The sequence below is a fragment of the Corvus moneduloides genome, chromosome 15 (genome assembly GCF_009650955.1).
Source record: "Corvus moneduloides isolate bCorMon1 chromosome 15, bCorMon1.pri, whole genome shotgun sequence".
Classification (NCBI taxonomy): domain Eukaryota; kingdom Metazoa; phylum Chordata; class Aves; order Passeriformes; family Corvidae; genus Corvus; species Corvus moneduloides.
Window position 1 is genome coordinate 8,580,360 of NC_045490.1, and position 27,646 is coordinate 8,608,005.

Consider the following 27,646-nt stretch of genomic DNA (forward strand, 5'->3'; position numbering starts at 1 on the left):
CTGAACTCCCCACAGCCACTCATTCACTGCCCCAGCAGTGAAATGGGGGAGAGAATTGGGAAGAAGAGAAAAATTCATGGGTTGCAATAAATACAGTTTAACAGGACAGAGAAGGAAGGGATATTATTATTATCATCATTATTACCAAGTGATACAAAATGCAGCTTCTCACCTCCCACCCACTGATGCCTGGCCAGTTCCTCAGCAGCAGCCCCTGACTAGCTTTCCCCCTAGTTTTTATCCTAAGCATGATCTCATGTGGTCTGGAATATCCCTGGGGTCAGTTATCCTGGCTGTGCCCCCTCCCAGCTTCTTGTGTCCCCCACCCTCCCTGCTGGTGGGGTGAGAAGCTGAAAGGTCCTTGACTTGCAGTAAGCACTGCTCAGCAGCAGCTACAATATCAGTGCGTTATTGACATTATTCTCATCCATGGCAATAAACCACCTACCAGGAAGGAATTTAATTCTATCCCAGCTGGAACCAGGACAGATGTACAACTGTGTACCATCAGCCACAGAAGATGGCCTTCTAGTTCCCAAACACTTGGTTTCTTGGAATCTGCTCTCCTGGTTTTGAAATACCTCATTCTGATCCATTTGATAGAGGCTAATAAGGCCAGTAAATGTTCTGTGAGGAAGAACTCACGGATCTGTGGTTAAGAAGATAGCACTGAAAGGAAACATAACAAGTCTTCATATAAAGAAAAAGCTACTGAATTTAAGGTGACACCCAGTTGTTTGTCACGTCAATGGCACACAACATGAAAGTTTTCAATTCAAAGGTTTGAACTGCGAAAAGGAAAGTTCAGGTGACAAATTTCCACTGGTTAAGAGTACCAGCATAAATTGCTGGGGAGACTGTGGAGAGTGAGGAAATGTCAGGAGTGATGCAGATAGGGTTGATGCTGCCTTGGGGGAAGAGGTGGATTGCTCAATTCTTTGAGAGTTTCTTGAGATAATGACACACCATGTCATTTCCAAAGCTTTGCAAGTTTAGCGGATCGAGGAAGTGATGAACTAATTATTTATATGAAAAGATTCTGATAGGATGATATATCTACTAAACTAAGTTTTAGCTGGATTTATAGTTTGTTCCCTGCCATTTTCATCTCTAGCAGATGAGGTGTGAAATTGCTTCAGTAGAAGGACTCAGCACATAACAGCATCAGACAGCGTTTAGAAGAACAGAACTGTCAGACTTCAGGATCATGCTGAGCTCATCACTCCCCTCTGGATCTGCAGTTTCCTTCTTTATGGCATATTTTCTAGGAAACTGTGGAACAGATCTGGTCACATGCTCATTTTTTCATGTTTGGACTACTGACACTTTTTCAGTCTCTGCTATGAAAATGTGCCCTAGAAAACAGCACTGAATGGCAAAATTATAAAATGGGGGACACACAATCCTTCTGCTTCATCTGCTTTATTGGAAAATTTTTCCAAATCCATTACCTTATAAGCATTTGAAGAATGAGGTCAGACACCTCAGACACCATCTTTGGACAGTTTAGTCCAGTTCTACTAAAACAAACCTGCCTACACAAGAGAGGCAGGTGCTGGTCACCCCTCACAAACACCCTCAGCAGAACTGATGAAGGGATCTGAGCACTGCTGTGACTAGCGTGTGAAGGAAAGGCAAGAGATGAGAAGGTGGCTTCCGAATCCCCCCAAAGTGTTAGATAATTCTACCAACATTATCAACACCGCTTTTGCACCTTTGTACTTTTCTGTGCCAGAGGAGAAATGGGCTAAATCCACAGGCTAAGAAATTTATCAAAGCTTAAGAAGCAGCTAATTTGGATCAAATTTGCTCAATTATTGCCATCATGTAATGAAGCTTACATGGACAGGAAAATGCACATGATACAAATGCCCAGTAGCCATGTTTATATCAGAATGACTGAAAAAGAGAAATACCCAATGAACATCCATTTTCCATGCAAGTCTCAGCCAAATTTAAATCACTGTAACTTCACCAAGGAGCCTGCACGTAACTGAGGGCAGAACTTGACACTGATGTAATTCTGCCTCTGTGTTCTACACCTTAGTAATCCGGTTTAAATCTATTTGTCATACACGTCGTCCAGTTTTATAAGCTTAAAGGAATTTTTAGTACATCCTCTCACAAAGAAAAAAAGGATGCAAAGGAATTAATGAATTTAGATTTAATGCCCAACTTTAATTGCTAAGACAGGAAAATTATACTCCAATTCATTAAAATAAAATCCATTCACCACACAAAACCAACCCTAGGCTCTTTATGTGTCAGAGATGCCACTTAAATTCACACCACTTGGTGGAAAATAAATGCTACTAAGTTTTAATAAAACACTTGTTAATTCACATCTACCATAATTGAAATATAAGAAAAAATATTGTAATTAGCTCCCTACTACAGACCATACAAAGATTTTAATGAACTTTTTTTATTTAGTCAGCATACCAAAAATTAATTTCTCAAACTAAGTGTTCTTATCATTGAGGAAATTGCCTACATATAAGAATGGCCTCTTATAATTATTTAGTGCCTTAAAAAAAACAAGCTTGTGACTATTTCAGACTTTAAGTTTTAATAATTTCCTTTTGAAACCTTTCGTTGTGCCTATGTACTGGACAAACACATGGAGGGAAATACTGAAATAGAGTTTAAGATAGACATCCCTAAAACTAATAAAATTGTTTACAAGAAACACCTTTGCTCCAGATATACCTTTCATTTTTCCCTCCTTGGCTTCTCCACCGCACAAAAAGCTCTATTTCCATCTTGTACTACCTTGCTCCAGCAACCTCCTGAAACCCCATCCCCCCTTTCACTGAATACTAACTAGAAGTGAGATAAAAACTTCATTGTCCTAGGGTCTCAAGGGTCTGGATTCAATATTTTAATTTAAAAAAATAAAAATAATTTAAAACCTGTGCAGAGATCATAGAATTCCTGCTATTTCAGAAAAGCAAGCAAAAGACTTTTCTTTCAACTAGATTGACGAAAAAACCAGCATACTAACAGGCAGGCAAAAATCAGCTATGCCAGGGGACTGCCACACAAAAAATCCATTATAAATCTACCTGATTCTTCTTCAAAGCATTCAACATCATCTACTGCATACTGTATTTTTGCTTCTCTCAGCTTTCTCTTTATTCCTCATCCTTTCCCAACTCCAAGGAAAACAGTAAAAGGGACACTACCACAAGTTTCCAGCTCCTGAAGCCTTTTCCTGAAGCCACACACTCTTTTTGCCACTGACTATCTGGGTAATTTTCCAATATCTGGCCTACACAGAGATGACACAACGGCTGAGGGGTGTGTTCCAGGAGAACCCTTCTGGTTAAACGACACCTGTCATGGTTATTTACTGTCACACATTTCCTCCAAATTCTTGCCTTCATTTGAAAGCCTGGCAGAATTTGTTGTTCTTTAATGTTTCAGAAAACGTGGATTAAGCAATTTCCAAATATCTCGTGTATAACTAACATGAGCTGTGTCTCAGCTGAGATCCCCATGTCTAGAAGAGGCCCCACGTGCATCTTGCTTCCACCTGGTCCCATCTAACTTTGATTGCCCACTGAAGGTTAATGAGGCTTCACTAGACCTCAAAGCGGCTTCCTAATCTGAACCACAGACAAAATGGACAACCACCTCTGCCTGGGCACCTGGCTTTTGGGTAACTGTGCAGATGAGAGAAGTTAGGCAACTGTGTCCCTTCTTTAAAATTGCAGCCTGTGAAGAGAAGTTAACTTGTTGCATTATTATGACAACCATATATATAGCTCTGGAGTGCATTCCTCCTTCCGGGATCAAGCTCTCTGCTTCCTCTAGACAGGTGGCCTCTCGCCTCTTTCATCTCCAGCCTTATTTTTTTTTTTCTGTCTTAAAATTTGAAGTACCTGACTGACTGATACAAACAGGCCTATTTCCAAATCATATCAACATCTCCATCTGCCAGAAAGTTCATCTTCAATGCAATTTCCAAAGCAGAGCTCTCCACACTGGGTGCCTGCAATAGTTCCATACATCAAGCCCACTGCTCACAAATGCACCACATGACACTAACAGGGAACACAACTTCCTCTACAAAATCAAGGGAGAGCAAAGTAATAGAAACTGAAAGAAGATAAAATGTTTTGTAGGTAGTGGAACACCAGCTGATAGCAATTTCTCTTTCAAGCCACAGTATACTTAATTTATTTATAGGCATTGGGAAAATGTTATTGCCTCAGCCCTGTGTAGGAAAATACACTAGAAGTGCCACTTTATGAAAAAGCAGCTTAGAAGTAAAAACATAAAGAAAATGAATAATGTTTCCCTAAATATCAAGTCACATTTCTTGCAACAGAATAATGATGAAGCCAGGAGCCATGTCAGACAATTAGGAGGGGGAACAAGTAAGTACAGCCTACAGCCAGCACATAGCAACGTCTTATTTAGGAGTTCTCTTGATGAAGTATCTAAAGATGAAAAAATAATATCTCGTGGTCTTTACCTCTAAACTATCAAGACCAATATATTTATGTTTCTGATACTTGGATATATCATTCACATTAACATCCTCCTGGTATTTTTCAAATAGACTTGTGATTTTCATTAGTCTACTTGAACATGGCTTTTCATGGTTTTACTTTTATCTTCTTTGGGATAGCTAAACATAATCTGGATTTTGAGGATAAATAAATCCCTTGGGTTAGACTGAATTAACTATAACCACATGCTAGAGTTCAGAACAGGATTAACAAATCATGGCTACTGGATTTCTTTTAGCTAACACTGACTCCTTAGGCAGCTTTATGGTCCACTGAGAGGGAACCAGACATTTTTTGTTAGATGCCTGTATTTAACCCTATGAAATGCAGAGGTTCTTCCCTTTCCGTTTTGCAGACCTCTGGTTATGTCAGCAACCTTTCACTGGTTTTAAATATGAAAGGTCATTCCAAAGGCCCCGCTGAACAGAGAAACAAGCCTCGATGCCAGAGCCTTCCCAGCAAAGATATATTTGCTCTTAGAGAACACATGCTTCCAATGAATTTTAACCCCCAGTAGTTAAATAAAGGATAAACTCCATGAACACACAGATCACACAAAAATAATTACAATAATACTTACTTACATTGCATTAAAGATTGCTGTAACGTGTAGTGATCCCTAGGATTGCTCTACTGTACATCTGGTTATCAGAGAGTTCTGTTTACTTGTTACAGATAACATGAGAAGTGAGAGACTGATTCAATTGCTCATCTTATAAATTAAAGCTATCCCAGGAGCAGGACCCACTTATATTGCAGATTTTATTCTACTGCCTTGCCCTGTGGTTAAAGTGAACCTAATACTTCCAGATTTTGTGTCAGCACTTCATCTGTCTGCATCCTTCTCCTACAGCAGAAGAGGCATTGCAAGGAAGCACATCCATAAGAAAACAATGCTGCTACTGATCTTCCCTGGGTAAAACAGGATAAACCCTCAAACAGACCTTGCAAGAAGGCCAGTAGAAGTAAAATTTCAGTCTTCAGATATGGCTTTCCTGTCCCTGCACTTCAAAGAAATGTATGTAAATTTGACAACCTCTTCAGAGCTGTTGAGCAATAAATGCTAAACACAAACAGGTGTCAATGGTGAAGTCTGTGGATATATTGCAACCAGAGGACACAGAGAGAAAAGACAGAATGAGATTAAATGACTAAACACTTGTCAAACTAACTTTCAACATAATATGCTTAGCAAACTTTTTAGTGCAGAACAACACCAGAATATATTTGAAAACTTCTTTTATTCATCTTGCCATGGACTGCTTAGCATCAGCAGCTGGAGTTTAAAGTAAGTTTCCAAATGACCAAGGCTGCAAAGCTAGAATGCAAACAATCAGCTCAGAGAAGAAATAATATTATTTCATGCAAATATGTTTAATTTGAAGCAATGAGAAGAGGAGGTAAAATAGCTGTGATTCACTTAGTGTTTTGATGATCTGGACACTTAGGTTTACAGCAAAGGGAGATTTAATTCCTAAATACACTTGCATCGTCACATCTTAGCTAATGACTTGAAAAAGAACAGGTAACTGATTTTCACCTAATCTTTAACCTTAGGGTTAGATCACAACCTTTATTCCTGTCTGGAGAAAAAAAACAACAAAAAACTACTGACACCAATACTACATCCCTAAGAAGTCCTCCTGACTCTATGAGAAAGCAAGTGAGAGAGGGAGAAGCAGTCAGAGAAAACGGGCTTCCTTTTGCCACTCCCTCTTTACATTCACAGAGCTTTGCAAGCCCATGACAACCACGGTTAGTGCCTATCTTGCAGTTTCTGAACTTCCCTTCAAATAAAAACCTGTATTTTTTCAGGTGGTGCCAAAACATCTGCCAAGGATACTGGTTCATTTATTTTCCATTCTTTGCTTTGACTGGAAATTTACTTTAAGAAATACTTCCTTCAGCATTCCTTCCGTGCTTTCAATGGAATTAGCTGGTTTTCATTAATCAAAATACACTCACAGAATCACAATGCTAGAATGGCAATTCTGGGAGGGATTCTGGTTCAATTCCCCCTCTCCATGGCTAGATCAGCTACCCATGGGTCATTTTCTCCATTTGTCTAACTGTTTCAGAACACCTTCCAACAGAGTCTCAACATCCTCTGTAAAATATCTCTCCCAATGCTTAAATATTGCTGCCCCTACAAAGAATAAAATTGATCTCTGCTCCAATGTAAAATTATTCCTCCTTGTTGTATCCACAATGGACATAGACCAGTCCTCCACTTTGCAGTTGATTGTAGATATTTGAAAATGGGATTTGTGCATTGTTTTGGTTTGTTGTGGGCTGTTTTGGTTTGTTGTTGCTGTTTTGTTGGTTTCCTCCTTCAGTCTTTCTTTGCAGAGGATATTTTCTGCAACTCCGATCATCCCTGTTACTTTTCTCTGGGTACTTTCCAGTTGATTCATAGTACCCAAGAAGCCTGGTACTCAAATCTGGACAATGTATTCCAGCCAAGGTCTTACTGGCACTGCTTAGAGCTGAAGGATTACTCACAGTTACACATGCCAGTGCAACATTTGCCTTTTTCTTGCAGCAGAATGACAGTGTTGACTCATGTTCTATTTGTAATCCATTATAATCCCCTAGCCCTTTGCTCCAAATTTATTACTGATTGGTTTTCATCCTGTTTTGTGCAGATGATTGTTCTTACCTAAGAACTTTGCATCTGCCCAGACTAAATTTAGCCTTTGTTTTCGGACCATTTCTTAAATTTCTTAATGCAGCTGAGAATTTTATTTCTGTGCTACATTTAACAAGCAGCTGAATTTCAACATCTATAATTTAATTGAAATGGTAAAGACTGGTAAATGTCAAAAAGTGATAAATAATGCTGCACCCAAAACGGATCACAGAGACCACTACACAATTTATCCTCTCAGCCTGCCATTGAACTACTGACAGCTACTACCAGAATGTAGTTTTCCAGCTCATTTTGTATCCACCTCATAATTATTTATTTTAGACAACACTTCTTTAACTTGCTTATAAGGCAGTAATGGAAACCAAGTCAAAATCTTATTAAAGTCAAGATATGTGATGCTGCAAGTTTATCCCTGAGACTCAAGGCCTGTAAATGCCACAGAAGAAACTGAGTTTAGTTTGACATCCATACCAGCTTTATTCACCCCCTCATCTTCTTGATGCTAACAAATATTTGCTTCAATATTTATCCTAGTATGGGAGATTTTTTTCCCGGGCTTTTAGGTCTAACTCACAGGATAAATTTTCCCATTTTCTTCCTTTCCTTAATGTTAAAAAATACCATGTTGCTTGTCTTTTCCCAATCTTGCACAATTTCATAACTTTTCAAGGATAACTTTTAGTATCTCTAAAATTTTTTCAGCCAATTCCCTTAAACCATTCCAGCTGATTTGCAGATATCTAATTTACCCAAGCCTATCCTTTCCCTCATCCAGAATCTTACACTCCAGCTAAAGATACGAACTACAGTTGCCATCTGGTCTTAGCAGCCCTTTTATGTGAGAGCCAAAGCAAAGCCAGGTGCCAAAGCTCGGCCTTCTCTGTAGGGCCTTTACATGAGCCTCTCTCTCCACTGAGCCATCATTTTTATTGATTTTTTTTTTTTTTCTTCTAATACACTTGAAAAAATTGTTATTTCTAAATTGTTGCCCAAATACCTTTTTTTATACTTGGTTTTCTGGGTTGGAGCTACCACTTGTGCACCCTTAAGAGTTCCACTTAGCTGTACTTTCTGTAGGCAACCTCTTGTCACTGCAGTCATTAAGAGCCTTGTCATTAGCCAAGCTCATGCCTTTGGATAATTCATGTTTGTGCTTTCTACATTGAGCAAATGCCAATTATCCCTATTTTTCTTCCTCTTAGTTTACTGTAATGTATATTTGAAACAACTTGTCTTTATTTTGATGTTTTTTTCTTCCTTATGCATTATTATGGACATTGCCCCTCTGCCTTCTTTTATTCTCCACAGGAGTTCCTGTTTTTCAGCTAGAACCAAATGACAGTAATCGCCCATTAAGTGGCAAGCATATAAACATGTTTAAATACTGTTCAAACTACTCTTCTGACTGGATAGTCAATTAAGGGTCACTCTGGCATGCAGATGCTATACCATCCAATATTTAAGTCAAAAAATATTTCAAATCTGGAGACTTTGCCCCTCATTGGTTTGGCCTTCTTATATCAGAATACAAGCCAAAGCTAGTTTGGATAATACACTGGGGTTTCTCTTGCAGCAAATAAGGAAGGAAGCTTTGCAGGCATGTATTTTACACACACACTTCATTTTTAAAGGTCTAGGTAGCTTACCAGAAATGAATTCCTATATACTGAACTGAAGCAAAGGGAAGGAGATCTCTGCTCCTTAAGTGATGCCAAAGAGAGCAGGGTTGGGTTCTGTGTTATTCCCCAAAAATGCACTTATTTCGATGAAAGCTGGATGAGCATGGGGAGGGCATAAATTTCTCTTTGAAAATCATGTCTGCTTCACAGTCAATGAAGTAAGAGATATTAAAAGCAAGCCAGCACCATTATTGACAAAACTAACAAGTGCTCCCCAAGCGCTAATAAAATTCCAGCCAAGCAGCCTATTGATCACTGTCTCTGTTCAAAGCACATCAGCCATAATGCAATCACACACAAGGACCCCAGCTCTGTCACTTCTTGTGCCATATTTAATGACAAAATTGGTTGCTTACAAGCTTATAAGGAATTTAATATTATACTTCTAGCATGCAAAAAGAACCACGTGCATCTGCTTGGAGATAAGCAGCCATATGTGCTCAAAATGCATTTGATGGGAGACAGTATATTTCATGTGCTGCATCTCAGCTATTGTTTTTGGTTGATTCAGTTAACATGTTCTAAAATTGGACTGATTTACTGAAGATTTACAAACATAATTCATGTGCACTTGCACTATGAATAAGCCTCTAAAACTAATTCAAGCACAGTCAAAAAATAAATTGCAAAATAAGTTATTCAATTGAAATCTGCCATCTGAGGCACTGTAATAGAAAACATTTATTATAAAACTAACATATATTTGTGGCTAGAGATGTGTACAGTACTAAACATCTCTTTGCAAGGAATTTATTCAGGCTTTTCTGAAAGAACATCTTAACTGGGCTAACAGAAAATTACATGTTCGAAAATAATTGCAGGTTCTATGATTTTCATCCTGCATCACAAGCTTCCTATTTTCAGTCCTTTTGTTTTGGAAGGCTTATGAATTTTAGGCAAACTTTTTTCTTCTGCACAGCTGCAGAAGCCCATTTCCAGAGTCTAGATCTGTGATTTAAACACTGGAAAGACACAGGTAGAATTCAATGCACAAGCAGAGGAAGCATTGATACCAACACATTCATCTTGAAATGTAATGCTCTAAATTTGGCAAATTCACTTCACAGGGCTGCAGAGCTGTGAAAGTCATAGGCTGTGCTATGCTGGAGGCCTCAATCCACTCAAAAGCAGTGCTTCCTCTTCAAAAGCGAGGGTATTTTGCTAGTTCAGCCTCTTATTAGTGCTCAAAGGGACTTCTTTGAAATGAGAGTACATGTCTGTAATTAATAATGATAGTCAAGTCTAAATGAGTGTGTCTGACATTAGAGTCATTCTGTGATAGGTCCAATTCAGGCAGATAAAGATTTTCACACAATACAGTGGAATAGGGAGTTTGAATTTTTAAAATTTTTTGTATTCCCTCCTCTCCCAGGGCAGATAATGAAAGCCCTGAGAAGGAATATCCCTGTCCAGATTCCTCAGTTATTGGGGAAGAGCATTGGGAATAGACAGTGAAAAGAAAGACAAAGGCTGGAAGACAAGGGAGAAAGGTCAGACTATTTCTAATCAGGAGCTTTTTTCCCTGGAGTTTTGGAACATTTGGGATTGCTACTACCAGCAATGGGTAAAACTGTACCGTGTTTCCAGCCAGTCCTTGTGCCTCAGTGCTGAAGGCAGGGCTGAGGGAGAGGACTCAGGCCAGCTCCATCCACTGCAATCATCTGACAGGGTCATAATCCAAATGGAAAGGGGGAAACTTGCACCTCCTTGAACAGAAAATTCCATAGTTCAGTGGATGGTTTTAAGCACATATTTGGGAAAAAACTCAGCACTACCACAGGATAAAATTTTCCCCGCTCTTATTGCATCCTTCTACAGCCATGTTGTTAATAATAATGGCAACTCAATGTTTTAAACATGTTTTGATTCAGAGCTTATGCATCTGCAATACAAAATGCACCCCAATACTTCCACAGTTCCTATGTTCTGGGTGAGGATGCTTTGAAAAAGTCATATGGCAAACTGGACACCATTCCAAACTGCTTCCAGCAATTTTAGGGGTGGCTTCTAGCAGAAGTTTTCATTAACTTATTTTTTTAATTTAACAGTTTTCAATTAACATAATCCATAAAGTCTTAATGAGTTCATTTTCTGGCAAGTCTGAATAGGTGCTGAATATGAGACACATATCAAAATCTCTCACTTGAGTTATGCTAAAGTTTTCCCTGATTCCCTCTTTTCTTTCTCCAAAGTGGATGAAGAAGACTAGGAAAGTATGCCAAGTTAGCTGTCAAGCTCCTTAAGAACTCTCAAATGACCTTGTCAGGAAAAAACCCCAAACCTTTGATTCATATTTCAAAATCCTGAATAATCTGCCCCTTCTACTCTTTTGCTTTCTTGCTTCTGTAACTGTGACAGAATCGAGTTCAATACTAATGACCAGCAATCATTTCCAGGCTACAAACTCTGCTGCCTTCTGCGGTCCAAGTGCCTCATTAGCTTGGCTCTGTCAGTAAGAGGCTCACCTTTGTATTGGTTTCTCCTGGGTTAAAGACATATAGAAAGTTGGGCTGGGAGCCCAGCTAAAAATAAGCTCTGATCACTCAAGTGCCCTCTGTGCTGTAGTTGAACCATTCAAGTTGACTTCCCTTGAACAGGCCTGTTATCCAAAGATACCTCGTGTCACTCCCTAGAGGTGGTTTCAGTGAAAGCCATGAATGCTTTTTTACAAAACAAGGTATTTCTTGAGACAAACACTCAGGTATTTCTCTCCACACTGCAAGCAGAAAGCAGACAGCTTGATTACACTGCTATTGTTTTTCAGTGCACAATTAAATAATTCATCCTGCTGAATAAAGCCAGCTTTTTGTTAGAAAAGAATACAGTTGGTCGCATGCAGCAGACTTCTTCAAAAGATGCAAATGAAGTACAAGCCTGGAAGCAAAACTCTGCTGATTTTCAAAACCTCTGATTACTGTTGGTTTCTAAATCTGTTAAACATACGGAATTCTCCAGCTGCCTTTGTGAGATCCCTTCCTGCCTTCAGTTACTTCTAACCCTGCCCTCCCAGCTCTTTCGGACTGGTTCTGTAGTCTGGCTCCACATGAAGACTTCACAATTAGAGTATTTTAGCAGGATTTTAGATTTAGACTTGAGAAGTAGATTTTTAATATTAAAACCTTGTAAACCTGTCCCAAAAAGTTGGTGTTTTTGCACAAAAGAGCTTTAGGCTTGGTGACACCAGATTCAGATTATTAATAAAACCCAAAATCTGCTTTCATTCACCCACTGGAGAAGTTTTTTTCTCTTCAGTAACTACGAAGAGCCTTGGTCTTGTGAGGTTAAAAGCTGCCTTTGGGATATCTCTCAAAATAACAATTGTGTGGTGAGAACACAGAGCTGCTGCTGAAGTCACAGAAGCAAGCTAGGGCTCCTCACCACAGGATCTGCACAGGCTCTCTGGATATCAAAATCCCAAAGAATATAAAATGAAAGCTTTTCTATCTATCTTCAAAACCATACAAGAGCATAGGGGGCATTTAAACACCCCAAAGACAAATGGAACAACATGGAAAAAATATCAGGGCAGGAAGAATGGAAAAGTAAAAACAGATTAAACAATTGTCTTGCAGCTTGTGCTGCATAAAAGCTTTGGGACAAAATCTTCTGACTAGTTTTTTTCCTCTCTGTGGAAAACTACAGAAATTAAACCTCTGGTGGCAAACATCTGGGAAAGAGAAAGCTTCCCTTCCTTCCTTAATCTCTATTTTCTATTTTAATGCCACTCTCTCTATATACACATAAATTTATCATGTATACATTTACACACATATATATACCTAATATGCATATGTAAACTGAGGATTACTCTTTTTCAGCATCTGACTCATGGGCCCCAAAGCAGAAACATACGATTTCTCTTCATTTTTTAGGTGACAACATAGGGATCAATGACTAAAGACTCACATGTTCCGTGTATATGTAACTAAACTAATCAACAGTTTTCAAACAAATATTTTTTTGTGCAATAAATCTCTTTAGAAATGTTTGAGTGACTATCTTTAATGTTCTAGTCAGGGTGAATTTTGCCACAGCCAAGAGCAGTGACCTCTGTCAAAACCAAGGATCTATTGGCCTAATAAATCCATTTGTAAGATTTAAGCAAGAAAAAAAGCAGTGCACGGATTTTTGTGCAAGGCAGAGCACCCTGCTCAGACTGCATCCCTCAGCCTGCATTCTGCCTCCTGACCAGAGACATCCATAACGTCAGGAAGCTCTACACTGAAAAAGAAATGATCCTTTCTTTACAAAGAGACAGAAATCTTCAACAGACATCCAACATATCCCTTCAAGGTATCCATGTGTGACTTTAGATTCTCTACAACCATTCCTGGTTTTGCCCAGAGTCAGACATCTCAGTAACACAATAAACAGGACAGTTTCAAAGCATGTCAGTTCAAAATCTGTCTGCAATACTTTGCAAGGATTTACCTCTTTGTTTTTCCTCTTGGGAAGACAGAGGGTCACAAGGCCTCTGAAAGTGGTAGGAGCATAAGTTCCATTTGAAGTCAATAGGATTTGTAATCCTAAATCCCTCAAATGCCTTTGAAAACCTCTGAAGATGTGTGTCTTGACAAAAGCATCAACTTTGCCTTTCCTTTGACACTGAAGTTCCATTTCCCTAAAGACAGAGAATCGCCACTCTTAAGCTCTAACCTGTATAAGCCCCCAATGATATTCCTGCAAGGTACAGAATATACAAGGAACATGTCTGACAGTGAAATACAGAAATAGATGTAAAGTGGAATTTTCAAAAGCACCTTCAGAGGCTTCCAATAAGTATTTTCTTCCTAAACACTTCAGTAATTTTGAATTTTTTTTTCCTGGTATGGCTATTGTTTCCAGTCCAGTCCTGGACACCATTAGAATGTTTTTTATTGGTTTTTTTCCTATCCTGTGGTGGCTGGCTTGGAAATATTTGAAGTACCGCCATAACTTAAAAACTCACCAAGACAAAGTACAAAATGTCATTTACAGAGCCTGCATCTGAAACAGCAGCATATACACAACACCATTTCCTCTTTAAAATCAGCCCTGAAATTCTTACATTACAGCTGGTTTCAAAGAATTGGCCCCTTGAGTGTTAGGAAATGCAGTAGTTACATTTGTGACATTAATTTAGCAAAGCCTTTAACATGAAAGAAAATGAATGCGAAGATTCCTGTTTTAAATTGCATGTTAAACCAAGATTCATGGTTACAGAGAATGTCTCTGAGCACACTTTTCATCACTGAATGTAAAGTGGAATGGATGGGGATTAAAAAACGTGGTGAAAAAAAAACTGAGATGAGTCAAACTCTTATACATTAACCACCTCAAGCTGTGACTAAATTGGGAACGAGATGTAACTATGAATATAGCTCTCCACTAATGCACAGGACAGACAGAGGAAGAGAGGCATAAAGCATAAGGGGATATCACAAAATAGCGGAAGACAACCACGAAATGTGTACTGAGTTTACCTTGATCAAATGGCTTGTTTGGATTCCAGTTTCTGAAATAATCATCCTAAATGGGGATTAAAAAAAAAAGAAAATTCAGGAAAAATACAATCAGTATTTTCAGTACAATTTTACACAAATAAAATACAAATGAAACACCTCATGTTTTGATTCTAACATTTTTAGCTCAAATCAGGTAAGACTATCAACAGGTTGTGTCCTAAAGAGTAGTTAATGCAGGTTGGAAATTAAAGAATAAAAGTCTTTGGCTTCAGCACCTTGAATTTTTCTTCGGGATTGTTTTTCAAAGTACACCCATTATTAAATATTTTATAATAACTCTGTATTATTTCACGTTAGTCTACAGTCTTTGAAAACAAAGACCGTATTGTTCAGATAGTGTAACAAGGTGCACACCAGCCTGGTGTGGTGGAAGATCAGCCAAGTAAATTCAAAGACACATCCATTTGGACACATGTAAATCACACCATTGTGAATGTACAGAAATACAGGAGCAATATTGCAAACATTACTTAAAGTAGAACAACTTCCAGGAGCACTTGCAGTGACTATTTTTGTCACTGTTCCCCCTATTAAACTTTAAAACTTTTCTGAAATCTGATGTAAAGAGATCATTGTGCTGTGAGTGTTGTGGTTCTGTTTTACACAATTCTCACTGGATTTTACACTGGAGAAAACAGAGACTGTCAGAGTGCGTGGCCAAATAATGATTCTGTTGCAAACTAGTCTCTCTGCAGAAAGAATGGAAAACTCTTCCATGTGTTGGATCAATCTGTATTCTGTGTACTTAGCAAATATTTATCTGAAGGCAAAGTTTTCCCTGCTTCAGAGTGCCATCAACCCTAGTGCTGAAGAACTGGGATTTAAGCCCAACTGATATATCAGTTTCAGCATACCCTGTGTATCTCACTTGTGTCCTCTTTGAGAGGATGTGATAACAACAGAATAATCTATTCGACATGAGGAAGAATAAAAAATTTCTACAACACTGTCATATCTTTCTGCATATTAATCTTTGTTTCCTTTTTAATATATCCAGTATTCATTTCCTGAGGGATGCCACTAAAGAGAGGTATTCATCAAGCTGTCCAGAATGACACCGAGATTTCTTTTTCCTGCCAGGACGGTAACTAAAAACCCATCAGTGTGAATAAGACATCTAAATTATTTCTTCCATAGGGCTTCATTTACCATTTTTCTCCAGTACACTGAATTTCATGTACTCTCATGCTATCCAGTCACCCTAACCTGGAATATTTTGGAGACTTGGAAGTCAGCATGACTTTATGGGTTCAAAACAGGCTGTTACAGGAGGAGTGAGGACTCCACAGCCCCAGTGAACATCAGGAGATGCATCTCATGTTCCTTTCTGAACACTAGGGACAGCATGGAGAACTATGGATTGTTCTCCTGCTCTTCTGTGCCTTCTCTGGGACACGCAAGCATGGGCAAATGCTGGGTTAGATCAAATTATTCTGCATGACTAGCAGGAGGAAATGTATTTATTTTTTCACCAATATATTTGTGCTCGGTGTCATACTGACTTCATGGACAGTGATAATGTTCCACAATAACAGCAAAGACTATTATTCATAATCTATTTCAGATACATCAAAAGTATCCATATGGGTTTTTTTCCACAAGTACAGGGTTTGGCACCAGAAACAGAACTGCAGGCTTGCCTTTGAATTCCACAGCTTTGCTAATACAAAACCCCCTCATGGATACAAAATGCTTTGTAACTGATGATGATGCACTGCTAAATTCACCAAGCACTAATCACTTTTCAGAATGTGTTGGGTTTTCAGCTTTTATAGCAGAATATTTTTCAGCAACAAAATATTCTTTTTTTTGCCTGCTTACATTTTTCTCCAAGGTGTTGCTTTGCTGCTGGGTTTTCAGCATCAGAAACTGTTAAATAATTCAACTCCCAACAAGGATTTCTTATGCTGGTGGCATATGAAATAAGGATTGGAAAGGGGGTTTATCTCAATTTCAGTGTCAAAGGAATATTTTACAAAAAATGCACCTTCCTCACAAAAATACCTACAACAGAGCCATCTCTTCTGTAGATCTATTATTCCTCCTCTTCTCCTTCACACAGATCTGTTTAGTATTCCATTTTGAAAATTGAAACTATGTTTATTTTAGAATGTGCCTGAAACCACAGTATGATAATGTAGAAAGTACACAAGAAAAAATACGGAAAAAAACCCCTAAAAGGTGGAATAGAGAAAACCTTTGAGATTTTCAATACATAAACCTCCTTATTATTTATAGGAGTAAATAATGACTATACATACGTTAGAGCAATACAGTCAATAGCAGTTCAAAATAACTTATGCCAGTTGGACAACTGTCCTGGTTTCAGCTGGAATAGAATTAATTTTCCTCTTAGCAGCTGGTACAGCACTCATCTAGGATGAGAATAATGTTGATAACACACTGATGTTCTAGTTGTTGCTAAGGAGTGTTTACTCCAAGCCAAAGACTTTTCAGTTTCCTAGGTTTCTTCCCAGGTTACTGACCACCCAACCAGGATGAAGAGGTGGACAACTTATTCTATAAGCAACTGGAGAATGTTTCAGGATCATCAGTCTTTGTTCTTGTAGGCGACTTCAACCTACCAGACATATGCTGGGAACTTCATACAGCAGAGAAAAGGCAGTCTAGAAAGTTTTTAGAGTGTGTGGAGGATAACTTTTTGCCGCAGCTGGTGGGCAAACTCACCAGGGGAGGGACTATGTTAGACCTGTTGTTCACAAATAGGGATGGACTGGGGGGTGATGTGGAGGTTGGAGGCTGCTTGGGGCACAGTGATCATGAAATTATAGAATTCTCGGTAATTGATGAAATCAGGAGGAATATCAATAAGACCTTTACTTTGGCCTGTTTAAGAGACTTATTCAGAGAGTTCCTTGGGAAACAGCCCTTGAAAACAAAGGAGTTCAGGAGAGATGGGCGTGTTTCAAAACAGAGATCTTGAGGGCACAAGAACAGACTGTCCCTGTGTGCCAAAAGATGAGTCGATGAGGCAAACATCCAGCCTGGATGAGCAACAAGGTTTTGAAGGAACTTGGAAATAAAAAGAAGATGTATCGTCTATTGAAGGTGGGTCGGGTTTCTCAGAAAGTGTTTAAGGGGGCTGCTAGGGCATGTAGAAAAAAAAATTAGGGAGGCCAAAGCTCAGTTCGAACTTAAATTGGCAACTTCTGTTAAAAGTAATAAAAAAAGTTTTTACAAATATATTAATGGTAAAAGGAAGCGTAAGACTGACCTTTGTTCCTTATTGGATGAGGCAGGTAACCTAGTAACTAAAGATGAGGAGAAGGCGGAAGTGCTTAATGCCTTCTTTGCCTCAGTCTTTAGTGGGAAGACAGCTTGTCCTCTAGACAACTGTCCTCAGGGGTTCATAGATGGTGTCAGAGAGCAGAATGGTCCTCTTGTTATCCAAGAAGAGGCAGTCAGAGAACTGCTGAGACACTTGGATATTTATAAATCAATGGGACCAGATGGGATCCATCCCAGGGTGATGAGGGAGCTGGCAGATGAGCTTGCAAAACCGCTCTCTATCATCTACCAAGGGTCGTGGCAAGGTTCCAGATGACTGGAAGCTGGCTAATGTGATGCCCATTTACAAAAAGGGTAGGAAGGAGGATCGTGGTAATTATAGACCAGTTAGCCTGACCTCAGTACCAGGTATGGTAATGGAACAGTTTATACTGAGTGCTACCACGCAGCACTTACAGGATGGCCAGGGCATCACACCCAGCCAGCATAGGGTAGGTCGTGTTTGACCAACCCGATCTCCTTTTACGACCAGGAGACCCGCCTGGTAGGTGTGGGAAAGGCTATGGATGTTGTCTATTTGGACATCAGCAAGGCCTTTGACACTGTCTCCCACAGCATACTCCTGGAAAAGCTGCAGCCCACAGCTTGGACAGGAGCACTCTTTGCTGGGTCAGGAACTGGCTGGATGGCCGGGCCCAGAGAGTGATGGTGAATGGTGCTGCATCCAGCTGGCAGCCAGTCACTAGTGGTGTTCCTCAGGGGTCTGTGCTGGGGCCAGTTCTGTTCAATATTTTTATTGATGACATAAATGAGGGTACTGAGTCTTTCATTAGTGAATTTGCAGATGACACTAAGCTGGGAGCTTGTGTCAATCTATTGGAAGGAAGGAGGGCTCTGCAGAGAGACTTGTATCGATTGGATGGATGGGCAGAGTCCAACAGGATGAAGTTTAATAAGTCTAAGTGCCGAGTTCTGCATTTTGGCCACAAAAATCCCCAACAACATTACAAACTGGGGAGAGTGTGGCTGGACAGTGCCCAGGTGGAAAGGAACCTGGGGGTGCTGGTCGACAGCGACTGAATATGAGCCAGCAGTGTGCCTTGGTGGCCAAGAAGGCCAGTGGCATCCTGGCCTGTATTAGGAATTGTGTGGCCAGCAGGAGCAGGGAGGTCATTCTTCCCCTGTACTCGGCACTGGTAAGGCCACATCTTGAGTAGTGTGTCCAGTTCTGGGCCCCTCAGTTTAGGAGGGACATCGAGATGCTTGAGTGTGTCCAGAGGAGGGCAACAAGGCTGGTGAGGGGCTTGGAACACAAGCCCTATGAGGAATGATTGAGGGAACTGGGATTGTTTAGCCTAGAGAAAAGGAGACTCAGAGGTGACCTTATCGCTCTCTACAACTTCCTGAAAGGAGGCTGTAGACAGGTGGGGGTTGGTCTCTTCCACCAGGCAGCAACTGACAGAACAAGAGGACACTGTCTCAAGCTGCATCAAGGAAGGTATAGGTTGGATATCAGGAAAAAGTTTTTCACGGAAAGAATAATAAAGTACTGGAATGGTCTACCCAGGGAGGTGGTAGAGTCACCATCTCTGGATGTGTTTAAAAAAAGACTGGACATGGCACTTGGTGCCATAGTCTAGTTGAGGTGTTAGGACATGGGTTGAACTCAATGATCTTGGAGGTCTCTTCCAACCTCATTATTCTGTGATTCTGTGATTCTGTGATTCAGAGAGGAGCTGGGAGGAAGAACGGCCAGTACAAGTGACCCAAACTGGCCAAAGGGATATTCCAAACCTTAAAGGCCAGAATATAAATTGCGGTGAGTTGGTCAGTGCTGGGGCACCAGCTGGGCACTGCTCCGCAGGTAGTGAAAACTGTACTGGGCATTACTTGTCTTTCTTACGGTTTATTCATCTGTCTTTTTGACATTTTTATTGTTATTATTACTAAGCTGTTCTTATCACTACTCATGGGGTTTACCTTTTTTTCTCCCCCAATTCTCCTCCCTATTCACCCAGGTAAGTGGAGAGGGTGAGGATGTGAGGTAACAGCTGGGTGGTACCTGGATTAAACCACAAGGACACAAAATACAGCACCAGGGCTTCACTTCAGCATCGATACCAGCAACAACTGAGACTGAAGGGTTATGGCACCATAAAGGTGAAATTCACTCTCTGGATATGGCTGAGCAGCAAATCTGTGTCACATTTAAATACACACCTAAAGCTCTGACTCAGAAGCAGACAGGGCTTTGTGCCAGTACTCAGGAAGGTGCTGAGATTTATAACAATATCCTCAAATGGCTTTTGTTAGAAGGTGAAACTCGGATTGTCTCTGAAGGAATACCATCATTTCACTGTAACTTCTTCCAACAGAGAAGTCGCATATATATACATACATATATATACATATTTTTATATATATATGCACAATCAACTTGATAAAAGAGATTTAAATTTCCCATTCAGTAAAACACCTTCCTGACAGAAAGCAATCTATGCATTTCTGAGCGTTCTACTGGGGCTGATACTAATGTGCTAAAAATCGTTTTTTGCCTTCCGTAACAAATGAAACTTATGCAATTTTCATATTAACATGTTAATCAATATTAGCACATTAATAATTAACATGTACCAATGCATTTCATTTATAACAATATAAACAGTTGATCACAAGAGTTTAAAATATAGAATGAATTATGATATATTGTAAATATTTTTACTCACTCTATGGATATTTACAAGTTAAAATTGAAAAACGTACCTCAACTTCCTGAACACGTAAGCATTACAAATGAGAAAAGAAGAAAGAATGAAATAAAGCAATATAAAATTAGGTTAACATTCATCAATTTTCTCCTTAGTGGGCTTTTAAATGTGAAATCACTTATTTCAGATGACCTTCACCCCCAAATGAAACAATTTGCTCTCCTTCTTTTCTGCCCTTTCCACCTCTGCTGCCATGACCCAGTTTTTATCTGCTGCACTATTAGCCAAATGTCATTCTATTAACATGTTTCTTTCTTGTAGAGCACCAAAAAAGGTTTTTTTCATTCGTATTGGCAGGCAAAACCACCAGAAAGTGTTCTTGCACACACTCATATGTACATACTTGGTATAACAGAGACGTAATTTAATTTTTTTCCTAGCTGACTTTTAAGACTATTTATTGGATGGACTTTGAAGGGAATGCAAAACCAGGCACAGGGCCACTTCAATATAGCAGGTGACAGCAACTGAGAAAAATTTTTGATGAACAAATATTTGAAAATACCTTTCTTCTTGCACAGAATTCACACTTTGAAGGTTTCACCTATGGTTCAGTGACTGCATATGACTAAGTCAATTTTTTAATTAATTGAAGGGACTCTGCACACCTAAAATCACGCATGAAAAGAGAAGAGCTGATACTGCAAGCCAAGGCTGGATCTAAGGCCCTTAGCTCAACTCAGTGTTATATAAAAGTGAAATGTTGGCTTGGCCTCTGCAACTGGCTCCTTACAGATTCCGAGTCTCACATCACAGGTTAAAGATTCAATTTCCAAGTTCAGGAAAAGAAATTCAGCTCCTGTCAAACTGGGCCCGATGAAATTCTTGAGGGAATCTAGAGTTCTGTTCTCACTATGTGTGGGTAAGGTGTTCAGCAAGATTCTTTTCTGCCCCCTTTACAAAGTCTATTTCCTGCCTGAGGTGGGTAACAGCCTGGGATGGCAAGGCAGGGAACCCAGGGGCCCCTCACACAGAAAGAAGCTCACCTGTGACTTCTACCACCCCAATTAAATTGCAAGACTTGGGACAAGAGCTGCCTTTTCAGTTCTGCATCTGTTCACCACTGAGCATCATGGAACCCTTCTTCTAGATTTTACCCTCAGGAAATTTAACTTAGAAATCAGTTGTGAACATAACAAATGAAAAAAAAAAATAAAAGCAAATATGAATTGCTAGACTTGGGCCTCAGTTCTTCACTGCATTTTTATTATGTTGCTTTGAGCCATCAAGAGATTAGAGGAACCACATTTTCAAAGAATCACAGAGTTGGAAGGGACCCACAAGGATCATCAAGTTCAACTCATCATCAAGCAAATGGCCCACATGGGGACCAAAACGGTGACCACGGCATCACTGGCACCATATTCTAAAATCCATTTTGCCACATCATGCATAATAAATTGTTGTTTCTTAAGAAGACCAAAATGATCCTCTATCATTCAATATGTGGGTGTCAAATCCAGCCAACTTAGATTGATGTGCCATCAACAAAGTCAATCAAGAGAATAATCATATCTTAAACTAAGTATGCAAGGGGCATGTTAAAAACACTACTTTAACAGTTCACAAGAAGTTTATAACAATCACAACTTTCAAAAATCTCATTCATCAGAACCCTTAGATTCATCAGAATTCATAGATTGGGTTCTGATTTGCAAAAAAAATCAAGCCTTGAAGTAGACTTGGGTCTAATACAATTTCCTGTTAGTCATCTCAGAAAAGTCAGCAAATAGAAATTGTCCCTAAGACCAGAACATTAATATGAGACCACTCTCCTCTCCTATTACCCCTCCTATCACTATAATAACAATAGTTAAAAAAAAAATGAAATTAATGGCAAAACCAAACACATTTATCCTCTTTTCCCCTACCAACTAAGAAAGTAAACAACGGCTTCCTGTTCTCCTGAAGTTTAAGCATTAAAGTTATTCCCACTAATCCTACTCTTTTGTCACTTTGAGTTTAGTTATTACCTAAGACTTGATATTTTGGAAGAGTTAATGAAGCATGGATAATTTAACGCACAAACACTCTCTACACTTACTTTATTTACTTGTCAAAAAGAAGCTCTTGCAAGATGCTCTTATTTATAAATACAGCCAAACATTAGCTAAATGGGTTCATAAATATTTATATTTGTTGCATTAATTGAGCTTATAAGTTATTTGTATGACTCAAGCAGAAATGAGATGCTGACTGAAAACATTCCCCTGATTTTGTACCTTTCAGAACCAGCTCAGCTCAGTTTGCTCCTCTAAGGCCTGGGAGGACCCCTCAGAACTGGAGGAACCTGCAAGGTGCAAACTCATCAGGAAAGCCTCATCACAGAGCCCTACTGAGGAACCTCCTACACAAAGGGAGTAACCCCGGGACTGACAGAGACCCCTGAGGGGTAATCTTCATTTCTAGCCCCTCCCAGTCAACACGAGTTTAAATTTCTAAGTATTGCCAGGATGGACATTTATTAACACTGCTTTGCAGCCTGCTCAGTATTTCCCTCTTTCACCTTCCATCTATGAATAAACCTTTCACCCTCATAAGGATCAGCTGGAAAAAGTGGTAATTACCAGCTCATTGCTTTTGTTAAAATTAGCTCCAGAAAGATGCAGCTGCATTTTCTGCCTCTCTACCTTGCAGTGCAGAAGATCATTCCAACACCAAGCAGTGTTAAAACACCAGCTGCTGCTTGCTAAAGTCAATCTAGCCTGTCATAAATATCTCCCCAAGGCCTATTGCCTGTTTTAAGCAAATAGCTTGTGTCAGCAAATTACACATTATTTATTTATCTATTTATTTTTTATTTGCTTAAGAGGAAGAGAATGTATTTTACCCACTGAGTACTTCAGTGAACAAAGCTCCCCAATGAGATGTTGTTACGTTAAGACATCTCTAACCAACTCTGTGCTCTCTCTCTCTCCCAGGAATCAGACAACTGCATCCAAACAGGATGCTTTGGCTTAGTGAATTAGTAATGCTGGTGCTGGAGATGTTTAGCTTTAAATTTTGTATGGGAAAGCTTTAATTTAGTGAGAAATGTCCCAGAAAAGCCAGGAATATCCGGGTTTACTGAAAGAGCTCCCAGCATGAAGTGGCGACACTGAGAGAATCCATGGCAGAAGGAAGCAGTGCCACATGTAACGAAAAGTCTGAAGATGTCAGGATCTGCCTAGAATGCTAAGCCACTAATAAAAATATAATGAATTGATAAAAGTATAACCATTCACATTGGATTCATATATAATGGCAAGTACATTAATAGTGGTTTAATAGTAACAGTATAAAATTCATAAATACTTATCCCAATGAGTCCTCAGATGTGTATGGCATTGAAAAGCTCCTTGACCATATCTTACAATCTCAGATTTCCCGTAAGACTCAAATTCTCAGTACACAGACTTTCGCTCAGCTACCACTAATGTGCAAAACCAACTTCTTCTGGCCATATTAATGGCCCAGAATGTTACTGGGTTTCTTATTTTCAAAAATTAAAAGGTATTTTTGGTTGGTTTTTTTATGCTATATTAGGAAAGAAGATTTGCTACTCCTGCTTTGCTGAAAGACTTTTCCAGAAGTTTCCATGAGCAATACTGAGAAAGTGGCAGGTGAAACTTTCAGCATAGACTTTTCTTACCCACACTCACAATCATTCATTGGGGTGGCAAAAATTTTAACAATTAAACTAAAATATTTGGAAAAAATTGAAATATATTCCTTACCCTTGAGCCCATATAAGGTAGAATAAGAACTGTCATTCTTTACAACTCAGTCACATGGACTTTTACATAGAAATCTTCCAGCTGCTCTCTTGAGTTTTGCAGTTGGTTGTTTTTGTTGGGGTTTTGGTTTGGGGTTTTTTTGGTTTGGGTTTTTTTTGGTGGTTGTTTTTGTTTGTTGGTTTTTTTTTTAAGACAAATATAGTAAGAATTAAAAATATTTCTTAAAAAACCCCAAACCACTCTTTGTTTATCCAAAATAAACAAAGCCAGAGTGTATGTCTACAATGGTGAGGGCAAACAGATGCTCATTTTGTCTGCTTGTGCTCCAAGCAGGATGAATGAGGGCCAGCTGTGAGCCAGAGCTGCTGTAGCACAGCCCTGTGCCAGCACACATGGCTGATAGAGCTGATTTATTTGGGTGACTGGGACAATCACACGACTCTCTGTGCTGAATTATCTAAAACTGGGGGGCTGGCAGGGAAAAAGTGCCTTGGTTTCATTATTCTTTGCTCTCGCTTTTGGCAGACTAACTTTAGAACCACAATTCACTTCTGCCCAAACTCTTCCCCTCATTAGCATGTGCTAAAGAGCCTGTTACCCCTGCTTGCATTAAATAATTCTCTCTAACTTCACGTTCATAAAGCTTTTCTTACTGCAGTGTGTCCCACCAGTGCCAGCAGGTTATGCTGCAGGCTGGACAGCTCTCGCAAGGCCAGAAAGGCAAAACTCCCAAGGGATGGACTCACTGATCCCTGCTGGGCTGGATGTGCTGTGCTATGCCACAACTCCAAGGCCAGATTGAACACTGGAATGGGAACCATCAACTCCCACTTTCCCAAACTGAGCAGCACCCAGTCAGACAGGAAGAAAGAAGAAGAGCCAGAGATTACAAAAATATATTCCCTCTCCTTCCAGGTGGAATTCCTTAAAGCAGCATTATTTCTGGTCTCTGAACTAATGCTAGGCATGAATTCCCAGCTGGATAGCCAGGTTAACTCACTGCCTCTGGTGAGCCTTACAAGGTTCCAACTAATGCACAAAAATAACAGAAGTGCCCACTATGTGAAATGAAGATTCAGAGGTCACAACCTGGCCTAATGATGCTTTCTCACATCATCATTTGCTTGTTTTCCACTTATCAAAACCACCGTGCCTTTATCTCAGTTTATAATTGCAAATACTGGTGGGGAATGGCCCCTGCAGGTTCTCTACAGAGAGAATAGCATTGTTAATAAATCATATTCTCAACAGGGGTAATACTGAAAACAAACCTTGAAAGGAGAGCTGCTAAACTCTTTCCACATCTTAATTTTCAGTCAAAAATTCAAATTACATGCTTAGAAAGCAATTGTTTTTAGGCAGCTTGAAAGCCAAACACATTAAGCTTGAAGGTTATAAAGCCATTGGCAATGTGACTTCACTTTCCGTACCCTTGTTGCTTTGACAGTACATCTGCAGGAGCTGTTTTTGACACAAGCTCTGGTTCTTTTTAGCTGATCATTTTGGGGTTGTATCTGGAGAATAACACCCACATAAAAAAAATCTAATGCTACCATTGCTTTCACATATGAGAACTGCTTTACAGCAAATAAAAATTTGCATAATGATTAAATACATAACTATTTCTTGGTTTATTTTACAAGAAGCTTTCAGAAATTTGTTCTGAGTCATATGATTTTTTTTTTTTAAATTTACCACTGTGGGAATAATCTCATTATGAAATAAAGTGATAATTATCCTAATATCAAAGTTATAAAATAAAAGTTATGCATAAAATACTGATGTTCCACTTAGACACACAAATCCCAGTGGTCAAAACACACAAGGAAACAAACAGCAGTTGAATAAAATCAACTTACGCAACTTTGATATTTAGGGACACAATTTTCTGTAGAGACAATTAGATTAGCTACAATATCCCAAGTTTTTCAAATACTTATTTAAATGCATAACTAATGACTGGAAAGAGACTGTATGAATTATACTGGATTATGAGCAATGCACTGTCCCTGGGAGCACACAGGCATTTCTTTCTACTTCATTTGTAGCTTCAAGGAAAATCTAGGTCCAAGTATCGTCGAGAAAAACCTTCAGAAAAGGTGAAATCAAACATGCTGCTGTTGAAAAGGACAATTTTGCAGCCCTTTAGCCAGTTTTAGCCAATATTTGAAATTTCTTAGAACTGCATCAGAAAGAAGCAGCCATGGGCAACCAGTCCATGACATAACCAGCTGCTGAGTGTGGGAGAGGGTTGTACACATTTTAGATCAGAAACCCTGTGAGCCATTACAAATGTGCAGTTTCCATTCCAGTTTATAACATCATTTTCTTAATTGTCTCTGACATTTTATCCATTCTAACAACAACAAAAAAAAGAACACTACACCAAAATCATTATGCAAAACTGAGGGCGGGTTAATGGGAGCAAACCAGTGAAAAACGTGCAGCAGTTGCTGCAAACAGAAATGCTGCTTCCCTCAGGGAAAGGCTCCTCACTTTGGTTGTCACCAACAACTTGAACACCCAGCAGGTTATTTTAAGTACCATGCTCAGTTTATAAAAGCTATCATGTGATGAAGGTGTCCATAATAATTGGGGCTGGTTGATTAAGTCATCAAAGTCACAGAATGATTTGGGTTGGAAGGGACCTTAAAGGTCATCCAGTTCCAAGCCATGGTGCCACTCACTAGACCAGGTTGCTCAGGGCCCCATCCAACCTGGCCTTGAACACTTTCAGGGATGGGACATCCACAAGTGAAGTCCTTTCATTCAGGAAAGTCCTTAAAGTCCTTCATGACGCTTTTTGCTACTGACAGACTTGTGTTATCTCTACCCATTTTCTGAAAAATCACTGGAGATGCACGAACATAACTTTTTTTACTGACAGTTCCTCATTAATTTCTTATTCTGATTAAATAAGATTTTTCTGAATATTAAGAAACTAATTGGCTGTGTCAGTTGTAAAGCAACAACAAGTTACCTTTTCTCAGTGACTGCTACTTGCCATCAGGCTGAAGCAATAGTATTTTGTAGAGAAACAGGCTTTTTTGGAATGGTATTTCAAAGGATTTAGCTCAAATAATCAATAATAATAACAGAAAAAAAGGAAGCTAAAAAGGCCAAAGAAACAAAATACTCTGATTCAGGCATCAGATAGCTAAACTGCAGTAATGGCTCCAGTGGGATTTAAATGCCAAGGCTGTTGGTGTCCACAGCACAAAGATTGCCATTATCTTTGACCCTACTTTATTTTAGCAGAAGAGAGCACTTGACTGCTCAATTTGAGCATCATTTGTTTTAAGAAGTTCACAGAACACTGTCCAAAGGCAACTTCAGATCCACGCTGAACATTTTAAGCCACGAAAGTCTTGCATTTGTAATGGAAGAAGGTGCTCTAATTTGCACACCTCTGTTTGCTAGGAGGACTCCTCGGCTGCAAAGGAACACCAGTGCTACTGGATGAAGATTTTACTCCATCTCAGTATCATCACCTCAAGGAGGGAGTGAGACAGTGCCCCCTCATACCCCAGGCACTAATCCCAGAATTGCTCACCCCAAAAGTA

The 27,646-nt window shown here is 39.4% G+C and overlaps 1 protein-coding gene across 2 annotated transcripts in view; it reads right to left on the minus strand.

Annotated features, from left to right (window-relative positions):
• Positions 1 to 27,646, minus strand: part of SPOCK1 (SPARC (osteonectin), cwcv and kazal like domains proteoglycan 1) — a 277,860-nt gene that overhangs the window by 173,605 nt on the left and 76,609 nt on the right. The window contains exons 3-4 of one of the 2 annotated variants that reach the window (XM_032124994.1): positions 20,363 to 20,371; positions 14,309 to 14,354 (exon numbers count right to left, since the gene is read on the minus strand). In XM_032124994.1, the coding sequence (XP_031980885.1) occupies positions 14,309 to 14,354; positions 20,363 to 20,371 (55 nt within the window). The remainder of the gene's footprint in view (positions 1 to 14,308; positions 14,355 to 20,362; positions 20,372 to 27,646) is intronic. The other variant, XM_032124995.1, reaches the window with a different exon arrangement.